General features: G+C 36.1%; 1 protein-coding gene across 5 annotated transcripts in view; it reads left to right on the plus strand.

Annotated features, from left to right (window-relative positions):
* The window catches only part of ash1 (histone-lysine N-methyltransferase ash1), a 498,911-nt gene that overhangs the window by 320,707 nt on the left and 163,788 nt on the right, over nucleotides 1-14,416 (plus strand). For all 5 annotated transcript variants that reach the window (XM_069848493.1, XM_069848495.1, XM_069848496.1 and 2 more), the window contains one exon: nucleotides 1,767-4,192. In XM_069848493.1, coding sequence (XP_069704594.1) covers nucleotides 1,767-4,192 — 2,426 coding nt within the window. The remainder of the gene's footprint in view (nucleotides 1-1,766; nucleotides 4,193-14,416) is intronic.

The following is a 14,416-nucleotide window of genomic DNA, read 5'->3' on the forward strand; positions in this document are numbered from 1 at the left end:
GAGCGGGCTATCATTATTATTAGAAAAGGTGGTAATATATAGTTCCTCCGCAGCATTCATATAATTATGATTGTTAATAGTCTTTAAGACCTGAAAGGCTTCTTCTATGTCAGTAAGTTCGTGATTAAGGGAAATGAGATGCGTGGCAAACTTTGATTTATTCCTATTGAATTTGAAGTCAGAGATGTGCTCTTTGTAACACGTGCGAAAATTCCTTTTTGTTTGGCCAACGTATTTACTGGGACAGTTTTTACATTGTAATAGATAGATACCGCTATTGGCAAATTTATTGTAATTTTGAATGTTATTGGGAATTATATTATTAAGTTTGTTGTTGGTACGGAATGCTACGTTAATTTGTTCTTTTCTAAAAAGGTTACCTAATTTGTTATAGAAGAAGCCCTTCAGGTCTTCCATTTTTTGTAAGTATTGTTTTAGTAGATTTAAATAATACTTAAATGCTTGTAAATATGCTTTCATTCTAACCTTACAATTTACAGGGTTTTTCCTGCTCTCCATAACGGCCACACGACCGACCTGTTCGTAGCATCTTCAAATCTATCTTGAAAACTGTATCTGCAATGACAGAAGAGTTTTGCTGTTTCCTTGGTTCACACACGCCTCTTTCAACACAGTGATTCTACACACATCGTGGAGGCTTTTTGCTATATTCTATTCTCTGTTTTTATGTGATATTACAGTTGTAACTTTGGTTTTTAACGTCATATACCAAGTGTTCACTTTTTATAACATGTTCCGTTCGACCTACACGACCTGAAGATGCCAATCAAAATTGGAGAAAACGTTTGTTTTTAAAATCTGTGTAAATGTTATTATAACATGTTTTATTGTGTTTTATGTTAAGTATTGACTGAATAGAACTCATTTATCAATTAACATTGAACTTAACAGAACCAATATGCCTTTGAAATTGTAATATAAGTTCATTAACGCCCTGTTTATTAATGTGAAATGCAGTTAAATTAAAGCTGGTCAGAGACATTTCACTCGTGATATGTATTGCTCAGAAGCAAACCCTCGTGAGCACAAAATTCAGTTCTATGCGTATGGCCCAGTGTTTCAGTTGGAGACTACAGCATAAGTACATTAGAATAGGTAAGACCTGTCCTGTAACTGTATCATGTGTCGTGACTATATCGCCAATACGTGTAAAGGAGGAAGATAAGTTTTAGTCTGAGATGAACTTCTGTGTCAATAGATTTGTATAATATTAACCATCATGAAACACACTCGCTTTCTGATAGCTTATTCTTTTCCTTCTCACACAGCTAACATGCCATATCTTGTCTCGTCATCTATATAAATGTAATATTTTCTTTAAGTGAATGGAGGAAATATAGTTTCTCATCAAAAGTGGATAATTTTGATAACTAATCTTATATAGAGGATAGATGGAAGATAAATCTATCAAGCACAGAGGGAATTATTAGTAAATATCAAGTTTTCGTACTTTCCATTGCTACTTCTTAATAAGACTATCACAACAATATTGTTTTTAAATGGACTGTGTGTACTGAAGTGTTAGTTTAAATGAGATTTTGTACAGCTGTGTACCAGTCTTGTATATTTATTTTCTTACTTTACTTGCATTATTTAATCCTTAGAATGTATTTGCTAAGTAGACTTGAGAATACACTGGAACTACTGAATTTCTGTTTGAACATATCACTGAAGGCTAAGCCTTCTCTTGTGTATAAGTATTACTTAAATTTGTGTTTGTTTATACAAATATAATTTTTTATTAGGGTCAAGAAAGAGTCGAGGCCAACAATGAACAGAGACTGCCTTTGAAGAAGCGCCACTACCATATATCAACTGCTGCAGCTATCCTTCAACCTACAAATTCCCTGCCTGGACCTTCACAAGCCGACTCAACAATCACAGCAGTAGACTGCACCAAGAAAGTTCTTGAACGCATCAATATTCAAGAAAAGGACAAGCCACTTCCTGCAGGTGGGGTTGGGGTTACTGGTAAGAACCAAAGTAAACCTAACACAGACAAACCAGTCGTGGGAAAAGAGAAGGGTGGTTGTGGGAACAGTGCTGGAAATAATACCAGTGTTGTGAGTAGTAGTGAAGTGAAATCGAAACCCATAGATTTGCCAAGAAATTCAATAGATGAAGCTATTGAAGCGTGCATTACTCGGTACACTGCAACTTCACCTCCCATTGAGAACTCTGCTCCCACTCATACAGTGATTGCAACACCAAAGAAGCGACATCGCTTAGAAACTGCTGTTGCAGCAGTGACAAACATAATTGGTAAGAATCTGTGTGCATCATCAGTGAATAAAAGTAAGGAGTGTTCAGTTGATAGTGGAAGTGTAAGCAGCAATAAACCTTCCAGTGTTGCTGTTACTACGCCACCACCAAGCAAACGAACTGTATCAAGAAGTGCAAGTGTGAACTCTGGGAACGTTATTACAGGTTCGTGTGATTTTAATGTAGTTGATGCTGCAAAAAATTCCATTGCTCTAGACTGTAATGTAGGTTCTGGATTTTCTGAAACAAATGTTGATGCTACGGCTGCAGTATCACCAACTATCAAAACCACATCATCTGTAAGCAAAGTAACTTCAACGAGTAAGATATCCCTGCCACCAAATAAGACAGCCTCTCAAGGAAGTAAAACTACGTCTCCAACAGGAAAACTTTCGGTTTCATCAGGTAAACATTCAATTCCAGTGAATAAGCCTTCTTCTCTGGTGACATGTAAGGTCGCTTCTCCATCCAAAGTTACTGCAGCTAGTAGCAAGACTTCTACATCTCCTGTTAAGCAGAATTCTCCACTTAGTAAAACTGCAACTTCTTCTCCAGGCAAAATTACTTCACCTGTTTCTCCTTCTGCAACTAAAGTAACAAGTATGTCTTCTAGTAGAGTTACTTCATCATCAAGTAAAGTAACTCCATCAGCAAGTAAAACATCGGTACCTGGAAGTAAAGCAGCATCACCAAAATCTGTTTCAGTTTCCCCAAAAGTAAGTTCATCTCCTTCTACAACAGTTGTAAATGTTTCTGCTGCAACCATCACCACCACTACTACTACTGCTACCACGATGGCAGTTACTACCGTAGTTACAACGGCAACTACAACCACATCAACTATATCATCTTTGAGTGAATCAACATTGTCAAGTAGCTCAGCTTTAGTACCTGCACAACACAACCTGAGGTTGAAACGTGCAAATGGTTTACCAGAAAAGGATGAACCTCATTTAAGGCGAAGTGGTGTGGGTAAGAAGAAAAAACTTATACGTGATGTTCGTGTACATGTAACAAAACTTTCTCCTACAGATTTTCTTTTGAAGAAAGCTGTTGGTGCAGTGAAACAGCGAGTGCGTCGTCGAAAAGCCATAAATCGTACAGGGTTTCCAATCAAAAAGAAGAAAAAGAAACATTCTGTTAGTGGTGATCTAAAGCCTACCACGTGTCCAGATAGTGCTCTGGTTCCTATCCCTCTCTCTGCTCCTGTGATAAATGTAGATATTAAAAAACGTAATGCTGAAGATAATACATCTAAGACTTTGGGCCAGAATAGTAATCTAAAGAATTTTTTAAATCGTTCAGAAATTAGACGCCGTCATGCTTTAAATAGGAAAGATAGGAACTATAGAATCTCAGAACCACGTCCCAAAGAGAAAGAAAAGGATGATAAGACAAAGCATGGGTGTAGGGTCAAAGTAGAACTTGAAAAGAAAACATTAGAAACAGTGAATCGTGAACCAAGACAGACAGTTAATGGCAAACGTGATACAGTTAGAATATCAAATTCTCATGTAGATGAAATTTGTCTCAAGGAGAAAAAGGAAACGTCTGTTACAAAATTAGATTTTAAGGACACCAGTCTAAGTGAATCAGAAGATAGTATGGAAGTTGGAGGGGGAGAAATTCATTGTTCAGAAACCAAAGAGTCTCAAGCCATTTCAAAACAAAATAAAGAATCTGTGTTGGAGAATGGCCTAGACAACTCAAAACTGGAGTCTTCCAGCCTCAGCTGTATAGTAGAGTCAGGATTAACAGTAGCAAATGACCAAGTCTCTGAAACAGGAGACAAAGACCTCAAGATCCGGAACAAAAGAAAACGAGACAGCTCTAAGGAAGATTGTCCACTGCCCCTTAGTGGAAAGCGATTGAAGAAGTTTAGAGATGAAGATCTGGATCAGGATGACAGGTGAGTCGGTTTACTTTTTAATAAAACATGTAGCATGAACTTCTCGAAATATCCAAATATACAGAGTTTTTCAAAAGCAATGCATAATTTTATTGCAGTTAGTAATGGACTTCCATTTTATTCTGTAAAACAACTAATCAAAAGTAAATTCAGATGTGACCAAAATAATGATATACGGGTGGAGCAAAAGATGCAACCTGGGCAATTTTATTGACTAACCCCGAGATAACCCCCAAGGGCCATCTGAATCTGCTGTTTGAATGTGTAGGTTGATAACAGGTCACGATTGTTTAGATAGGAATTTCCCATATGTCTGCCTGCGTATTGTGTGGTGCAAATGAAGAGATGAACATGGAACACGTGAAAAGATGCACTGCAAACCTGCAAGATCACATTGGAGTGCAAGAAGGTAGATGACTTCATTGTCAAGTGCCTAGGCATTAGACCACAACCAACAACAAATTGAATGTGGACATTTTGGACAAGAAGCTCAGACACATCAAACCTTGTACTTAGGAAGGAATAGTTTTAAGGGACAAAATATTTTTGTGGCCATTGTTGTGCGAGTTATGACGTCATCGAGAATATTTTTAAATTACACCCTGTAGTTTTTTTTTTTCACATGATCTGAAAGAGGTTTTTTTTGCAGTACTTGCTTGCTTGCTTACTGGCTTTTAAGGAACCCGGGGTTCATTGCCACCCTGACATAAGCCCGCCATCGGTCCCTATCCTGAGCAAGATCAATCCAGTCTCTATCATTATATCCCACCTCCCTCATATCCATTTTAATATTATCTTCCCATCTATGTCTCGGCCTCCCCAAAGGTCTTTTTCCCTCTGGCCTCCCCAACTAACACTCTACATGCATCATGCATTTCTGGATTTCTAGATTCGCCCATACATGCTACATGCCCTGCCCATCTCAAACATCTTGATTTAATGTTCCTAATTATGTCAGGTGAAGAATACAATGCGTGCAGTTCCGTGTTGTGTAACTTTCTCCATTCTCCTGTAATCTCATCCCTCTTAGCTCCAAATGTTTTCCTAAGCACCTTATTCTCAAACAACCTTAACCTATGTTCCTCTGTCAAAGTGAGAGTCCAAGTTTCACAACCATGCAGTACTTAATTTATTTTATATAGAAAATATGATTATGGTTACTGTGGTAGCAATTTTATTGTTGATAAGTTTTGTTAATCGTGTTATGAAAGCAGTTTTATTGATGGAATGAACATAAATCAAGACTTTCTTAACAGAAAATGAGAGAATTGAGATCCTGATGATGATGATAAGCTTTGTTTATAGGTGATGTACACAAGAGGTATGCACTGTTTTTAAAGAAACTCATCCAAATCAGCTGCCTATTTCTCCGTCAACTCTTAAGTTGAAGAGAAGCGAAATTGAGAGAACATGGAAATGTTAGAGATATAAAAAAATCTGTTAGATTATGAGCTGACAATGATTTGAAACTTGAAGGTTTGCTAATGGCCATTGTCTCTTCTTCAAATAGAATCTACATTAGATATCTCGAAAGCAACTCCCGTATTCATATTAACATATTCATGTTACAAAGAACAGTGTATCTGGGAAGTCTTTATATCCCTATAAACCCTTTAGTTTAATTTATGTTATACAGGACAGTGCATCTGGGAAGTCTATATATCCCTATAAACTCTTTAGTTTAATTTATGTTATACAGGACAGTGCATCTGGGAAGTCTATATATCCCTATAAACTCTTTAGTTTAATTTATGTTATACAGGACAGTGCATCTGGGAAGTCTATATATCCCTATAAACTCTTTAGTTTAATTTATGTTATACAGGACAGTGCATCTGGGAAGTCTATATATCCCTATAAACTCTTTAGTTTAATTTATGTTATACAGGACAGTGCATCTGGGAAGTCTATATATCCCTATAAACTCTTTAGTTTAATTTATGTTATACAGGACAGTGCATCTGGGAAGTCTATATATCCCTATAAACTCTTTAGTTTAATTTATGTTATACAGGACAGTGCATCTGGGAAGTCCGTATACCCCTATAAACTCTTTAGTTTAATTTATGTTATACAGGACAGTGCATCTGGGAAGTCTGTATGCCCCTATAAACTCTTTAGTTTAATTTATGTTATACAGGACAGTGCATCTGGGAAGTCTATATACCCCTATAAACTCTTTAGTTTAATTTATGTTATACAGGACAGTGCATCTGGGAAGTCTATATATCCCTATAAACTCTTTAGTTTAATTTATGTTATACAGGACAGTGCATCTGGGAAGTCCGTATACCCCTATAAACTCTTTAGTTTAATTTATGTTATACAGGACAGTGCATCTGGGAAGTCTGTATGCCCCTATAAACTCTTTAGTTTAATTTATGTTACACAGGACAGTGCATCTGGGAAGTCTGTATGCCCCTATAAACCCTTTAGTTTAATTTATGTTACACAGGACAGTGCATCTGGGAAGTCTGTATACCCCTATAAACCCTTTAGTTTAATTTAATAATCAGGTCACAGGGCAAATTGTCCAAGGGATCCATATGTGTTTCGTGTAGGACACAGAATTCTATGTACCTCAAAATCCTTTGTGACATTTTTCTTTTCTGACAGTGCAGGTATGACCGGTCTAAAGGCATCCTCTACTTGTTTTAGTGACACACAGCAGTCTTTCTCTTGAAAACACCCTGCTATTAGAATTTGGGGAAATTCTCTCTAGATTAAATAACGTATTTTGAAAAAACTGTTGTGAATTGAAAGATTCCTCTATGGCCTCTTATGAAAATATTTTATTAGAAAATTCTAATTTAGCTTTTTTATATTTTTTACGAGTCTTGCAAACAATAGTTGAAATTAAACACGTGAAGAACACTCAAGAAAGCAAGCTATATTATTCCAATACAATGATAAATATTTATCTTTAATCAATAATAGAAATAAGATTGTATAAACTATTTCTGGGCAACTGACCATACGCATAAGAGTAAGAGCATTCATAGCTTAGCCTGGCACCAAATATCCAGTCACTTAACTTACAGTCTACATGCATTTGCCACACATAAACTGTTTTCTCCCTTTGGCCCCCACACAATTCTCATGGTACAACACTTTTTGCTTTCTCTGGCATTCCCTTTCTTAACAGACCGTGGATCATCATAAGACAGAAAACGAAACTGGCACACATTTCCATCTTTCATTGCAATTTGTCATCTTCGTCATTACTTGAATCAATCATTTTCTAGACATTAAATGCATTTACTTCTTTTCCGTAGTTGAAATTTTTTCCTTCTCCATGTCACTGCTTTCGTAAGACAAAGACTAAACAATATGTATCACTAATTTGCTGTCATAATAACTATAAACTTAGTGTTTCTCTAAAATCAAATTAAATAAGGTATTGCATTAAAAAAGCATGCTTTTTCAGATATTAAAAAAAAACTAAAGGATATAATTATTTAAAAATGTTATTGATGAAGTCATAACTCGCACTTTAATAGTCGCAAAAATATTTTCTTTCCATAAAAATATTCCCTTATAAATACAAAGTTTGATGTGTCTGAGCTTCTTGTCCAGAATACTCCCACTGAGTTTTAATTGCAAGTGCACATTACTTTTGAAAAACTCCTGTGTATGTGTTTTTAGGCATTCATGTGAATCATTAATTGAATCAGTCATTATGAAAAGTACTAAGTCAACTTTGAACTTACAGACATTATGATGGATTTCTTGATTTTTTCTGCATTTAATAGAAAAACGAATAAACGAATTATACTTCATGACTGATGCTCAACTACAATACAAATATATTTTAACAATTACTAAGGGAACAGAACAGTTCTCTTCGATTATCTGAGGACTGAAAAAAATTACTTAGTGCCTTTCAATAATGACCAATTCAATTAAAATCTATTTATGATGATGATGATGATGATGATGATGATGATTATGATTGATAATACTGTCCCCCCACCCCAATTCCTCTGATGTCTGTTAGATATTTGTGTCTGATAATACTAGATACATGGACGAGAAAAAAATGCTTCGGATTTTAAAAACAAATCACTTTATTTGATTAAATACAATTAACAAATTTCTGTGTAGAATATTACAGAATTTTAGCATACACAGAAAACAAAATTATAGTCTGGGAATATTGTTTGGTTTCTTCCTGTCAGGGCCATAAACTTGAATGATTAAAGCAATTGAGCCCATTGCCTGCAAATAAATAGAGAGTGAGAACCGGAAAGTAGCAAAAGTATCATAAGCCACTGGGTATGCAATGTTTTTTTTCTTCGTCCAGTATACAGTGCATTTCAAAACTCACGCATATTTTCTGATATAGCTAAATGGAAATATTTTTCGAAAAACGCTCAGACACATCAAACAGTAGCCTATATTTTAAAAGTCACTTTTTCACAAAAACAAACCATTCTTGATTCCATTGTTCTGAGAATTGTGACATCATCGGAAACATTTTTAAATGACACTCTGTGTTTTTCTGTATACCATCTGGAAGATTTTATTATTCTCCATGGTTACACATGTTTTATACAACAAACGTTGCTATGGTAACAAAATAAATAGTTAAAATAAATGTGTCACAGAAGCAAATGTTCAATTAATTAAATATTCAAAATGTTGCCTATTTACAAACTGGCAATGAAAGACGCAGAACAAATTCCTGTTTAACATTTTCAGTGATTGCTGATGGTATTTCTTTACATTCCACTTGTATTCTTCTTTTCAACTCATCAATATCAGTAGGCTTCGTAGCAAATACCTTACATTTTAAATAACCTCACATAAAGTAATCAAGAGGGGAAAGATCCGGTGATCTGCAGGCCATTGTACAAATCCTCTTCTCCCATCCCATCTATTAGGAAACACTTCATTGAGATATTGCCATACAGGAGCAGTATAATGAGGAAGAATCCCATCTTGCTGATACCAGATGGAATCATTAGCTAAGTCTGGATCCTGGAGGTTTGGGTGAAAAATAAGCAAGGACTGGTATTAACTCTTCACGCCAAAATTCTAAATAATTTATTCTGGTAGAGTTAAGGCCATGAGGCCTTCTCTTCCACACTACCAGAAGTGAAATACATAATGAAACAATGAAAAAAATAGTAAAGTATAATTAAATATAAAAATCTTTTTTTTGCACATTAACAAGCTTACATAGGCTATAATGAGATATTAACTAAACATGATACATAATTAAGTTATTTACAATTCATATCCTAATTCTACTTTATGATAGGCCTAAATGACAATTCATATACACACAGAATAGCCTATAAAAATCGGCCAATGCTCACAAATTAATTTCATATAAAAGTATGTAATTCTTAATTTAAATTGATTAACCGTTTGGCAATCCCTGACATGACGAGGTAAGGCGTTCCATCGGCAACAAACTGACACTGTGAAAGAGGATGAATAGAAAGAGGTACGGTGACGAGGAATGGATAATAAGGCCTGATGTTGATTCCATAACATTGTAAGATATTCAAAGTGAGTTCTCAGATATTTTTGAGTAGAAGTGAACAATATTCTAAACAGAACAGATAAAGAATGTGCTATTCTACGTTCCTTTAGGCGGACCCATGAAAGAACTTCAAAATATGGCGTTATATGGTCAAATTTACGAGTATTGCCGATGAAGCGGACACACACATTATGAACACGTAGTCTTTCAATTAAATTGACAGTTATATTTGTGAAGAGAGAATCGCAGTAGTCAAAATGGGGCATCACTAGCAGTTGAACAATGTTTCTTTTTATGGAAAGAGGCAGACAGTTTTGCAAGTGATTTAGAGAGTGGGCGCAATGAAAATATTTTCTTACAGATGTGAGTTACTTGACTTTTCGAGTTTAGATTTCTGTCCATTAATAATCCAAGATTTTTTACATTGTCGCTATACTTAATAAACGACTTATTTATTGACAGTCTTGGTATGGTTTTGTTGTCAATTGTACTGAGTAACCGCTGATGTCCCATTACAATTGCCTGCGATTTTCCTGGGTTTAACCTCAGTCCAAACTTTTGTGCCCACAGATAGATAGAGTTTAGGTCTTCAGTCATTATGGTCACTGTGTCAGTTCATCAGGACGAAAGTATATATAGATCTGCAAATCGTCAGCAAACAAGTGGTATCTGCAGTGCTGTATGGTTTTTGTCACATCGTTAATATATATCATAAATAGTAGAGGACCTAGCACTGAGCCTTGAGGAACTCCAGATTTCGTGATGCGCCATTCAGAAGAGAAATCACAAATTAATGTACACTGCTGGCGGTCACGAAGGTAGGATTGAAACCAAGCGACAGCATTATCCGACAAATTCAAGTGTTTCAATTTACATAAAAGGAGGTCAGTATCAAAGGCCTTGCTGAAGTCAAATAAAGTCAATAAAATCAGTTTACTGTCATCCGTAGCTTCGCGTATATCTTCATTGACTTTTAGTAACGCAGTTGTGGTGCTGTGGCCAGTACTAAATCCTGATTGGTAATTGTCAAGTAAGCCGTTATGGTTTAAGTATGCTGTCAGTTGCTTGTGTACAATACGTTCCAGTACTTTTAATAATGCAGTTAGGATGCTAATAGGTCTATAGTCGTCCGGAGAAGATGGAATTTTATTTTTGGGGAGAGGACGGATAAGGGCTTTTTTCCAGAGGCTTGGAAAATTAGCAGTAATAAGTGAAGCGTTAAATATACAGGGTGTTTCCAGGCTGGTGTTACAAACTTTCAGGGATGATGGGGAAGGGCACATGTATCAATTTGAGATAAGAAACCCTGGTCCGGAAATGACTGAGTCGAAAGTTATGACCAAAAATCGTTGTGTGGAAATGGAATTGTAATTTCTCATATTCGAAAGTCAGGTCTGCATATTCTGCTCTCGTGTACTCCACTATTTCACTAGGACTGATCGACTGGACACTGCAACTTGTACACATACACTGCTGCCTACAGACGTTCATATCAGAACCGACCATGTCTGTTACACATTATGCTATCTGCATTGCTTTAACGTAGTTTCCTGTCCCCATCCCTCAGACAACGCACTGAATGGAATACTGTAAGTAGACAACGTAAATAACGTCAGATGAATACAGTATGTGTAAGATGTACAGATAAATACACATAAATAAGGTATACAGAGGAATAAAATTATTTCATTTCCACAGTACTATTTTTGCTTGTAACTTTCGACTCAGTCATTTCCAGACCAGGGTTCCTTATCTCAAATTGATTCATGTGCCCTTCTCCATCATCCCTGAAAGTTTGTAACACTAGCCCGGAAACACCCTGTATGTATCATGTATAAGTGTATCATCAAAAAAGTAGGGCCCCACAACTCTGCATCCTAGAATCCCTGCCTACATACTTACCTTCTGGGGAAATTACGTTTAAGTTTCTACCATCCAGCATGGGTTAATTTCTGCAATTTTGTCTGTTTGCTTCTCCATTCAGACAAAATGTAGATTCATCAGAGAAAAGCAAGCTTGATACGAAATTGGGGTCTCTATCACAAAAGTGTGAATAAATTGCTACCGTAACACCAGGAAATCCAAGTATTTATTTTGTTACCATAATACCAGTCTCACAGGCTAGTGGTCAGAGCTCCTGACTACAGTTCATGAGGTCTGGGTTCGATTCCCAGTTATAACACAGGAATTTTTCCTTAAAGGGGAATGTTCCTGTGTTCGTCCATGGTCTGGAAAGTATGTTAGGCTTAGGTTTAAGACCTCTCCTGGCACTTCATAATCATCCTATCATAATATCATCGGGACAATGTAACTCCGCATTTCAGTAGCCCAACCTCAGAAGTGAGTTACAAATAAGCCATTGCCAGGAGAGACCAGAAATGTCAATGACAACCTGGTGGCATTGGTAAAAAAATGTTACCATAGCAACGTTTGTTCTATAAAATAATTGATAACTTGTGTAATCATGGAGAATAATAAAATCTTTCAGATGGTATACAGAAAAATGTTTCCGATGACGTCACAACTCGAACAACAATGATATCAAGAATGGTTTGTTTTTGTGAAAAAGTGTCTTTTAAAATAGACTGTTAGAGTTTCCGAGCGTTTTTCGAAAAACATTTCCATTTAACTGTAGTGGAAAATATGCACGACTTTTGAAACGCACCATATAAGTGATTGTTTTTAACACAACTATGCTAAAAGTTAATGGACAAATATATTGTAGCTGTAAATTACAGTGTAAAAACTGTACTCTTATTATACGAGGTGATTCACGAAGATCATGCATTACTCTAAGATCTGATTTCTGACATCATTTTGATGAAAAAGTTCATATAAACATATATCATGTTTTTTAAATTATGTGAGTTATACCCTCGGAATATTAAACATAAACGTGGAAATTATGAAGGTTTAAGCATTTAAATTACTGGTAGCTAAGAAAATGGTACTGGGTGTATTATAAATTCATTAAAGAACATTTAGGTTGTTACTCACCTGAAAAAAAAAAATGGTATTAATGCCGACTTTCTCAAAGACTCCACCATGTACAGGAATGAATGTAGTTGCCCGAATGTGTGTGCTACATCCTCCAACTGTCTTTGTAGCCATGAATCTCCTTGGCTACTAGGTAGAAACGTTGTACCAACTCTTCTTGCATGTTCACTGACACATTGTACACGGTATCTTCAAACCATCTTCACAAAATAGTTTAATGGGATCAAATGAGGAGATCTAGCTGCCAAGGAAAGGGACCACCATGGTCTATCCAGCAGCCTGGGAATCTTCTATTATTTAAGTAACCCACTACTCCATGTGAAAAGTGAGGGAATGTGTCATCATGCTGGAAATACATTAGTCCTCACATGTGCAGTGGTATTTCCTCCAATAATTGGAGGTAATTCCTCTCACAAAAATTGCAAGTACCTTTGTCCCGTAAGGCAACCCCAAAAATATATGGACCAATTAAATTATTGTTCAACAAACCACAACACACATTGCAACTGAGGCAGTGCTGGAAATCACGTTTCGTAATCTCGTGGGGATTTTCCTCCAACAAACATGCGCCTGGCCGAACGTCTGTACAGGTTAAACTGCACTTCATCTGATAGATGCATCATCTGCAGGGACACAGGAGCAGTGCAAAATGAGAACCATCTGGACTCACAAGTGACAACATTTCTGGCCTTTATTGAGAAGCTAGGAGGAAAATGATGCAGATCAAATAATCTCCATGCCATTGAACAACAACACAATGGATTGTGCGTACTGAAATCACCATTGCAGCTAAACTGAACCTCATCACTAAACAAAATGAACTGATGCAACTCATGATTACCATTTAACCATGCACAAAACTGTGTTTGTCGAGCATAGTGCTCTGGCTGAAGATGTTGAACTCACTGTAAATGATGAGAGTACATCCTTCATCATTCAGTGTTCTCCACACCCTACTTCGAGGAACACTCAATTGTTTGGATATGCATTGTTGCATTCCTCATTCTCAGCAACCACACTCTAGTATGCCATCACAGCACTGGGGACTGAGCCAGTATCTCTCAGTCACTGAAACATACGAAAGAAAAAAACACGTTACAGCATTCAATTGTCAACTGTAATGCACATAATGAAGGTCAGCTGTTCCCAATCGAAGTTCACAAAAATCTGTGTTACAGAAGAAAGAACTGTGATTTTATCCAAAACTACTAAAAAATTGGACACATGTATATATGAAGAGAGAGAGAGAGAGAGAGTTTCTATATTTTATAATGTTGTAGAGTGCCAGATTTCCAGCCCATGGTCCTCATTCAAAATGTTCTGTATTTTATAATAAATACATAACAGTTGTTAGTTGTGTACAAAGAGAATAAGTTATTTTGATGTCTAGTATAATTTCCTCAAATGCTGTTAAAAGTAAACCAACGATATGTCTATCCTCTTCCATAATGATGTAGAGAGTGAAATTTTCAGCCCATAATAATAAAGTAATGATATTAGTCCTCCTCATTTCAAACTTTACTTTTGCTCTACTGAAAACTTACAATTTAAGACTTATGGATGCGCACCACATATATACAGGATAGAAGTGATATAACTGTGCAGATTGGAGAGGACAATAGAATACATTAAAATAAATAAAAAACCTTTTATGTCTTTTGTAATTAAGTGCATAGTTAAATAGAAAATTAAGCGAAAGTCTGTGTAGCTTGACAACAGTGCATCGCCAGTTCACC

This window comes from Periplaneta americana, chromosome 15, assembly GCF_040183065.1.
Source record: "Periplaneta americana isolate PAMFEO1 chromosome 15, P.americana_PAMFEO1_priV1, whole genome shotgun sequence".
Lineage (NCBI taxonomy): Eukaryota > Metazoa > Arthropoda > Insecta > Blattodea > Blattidae > Periplaneta > Periplaneta americana.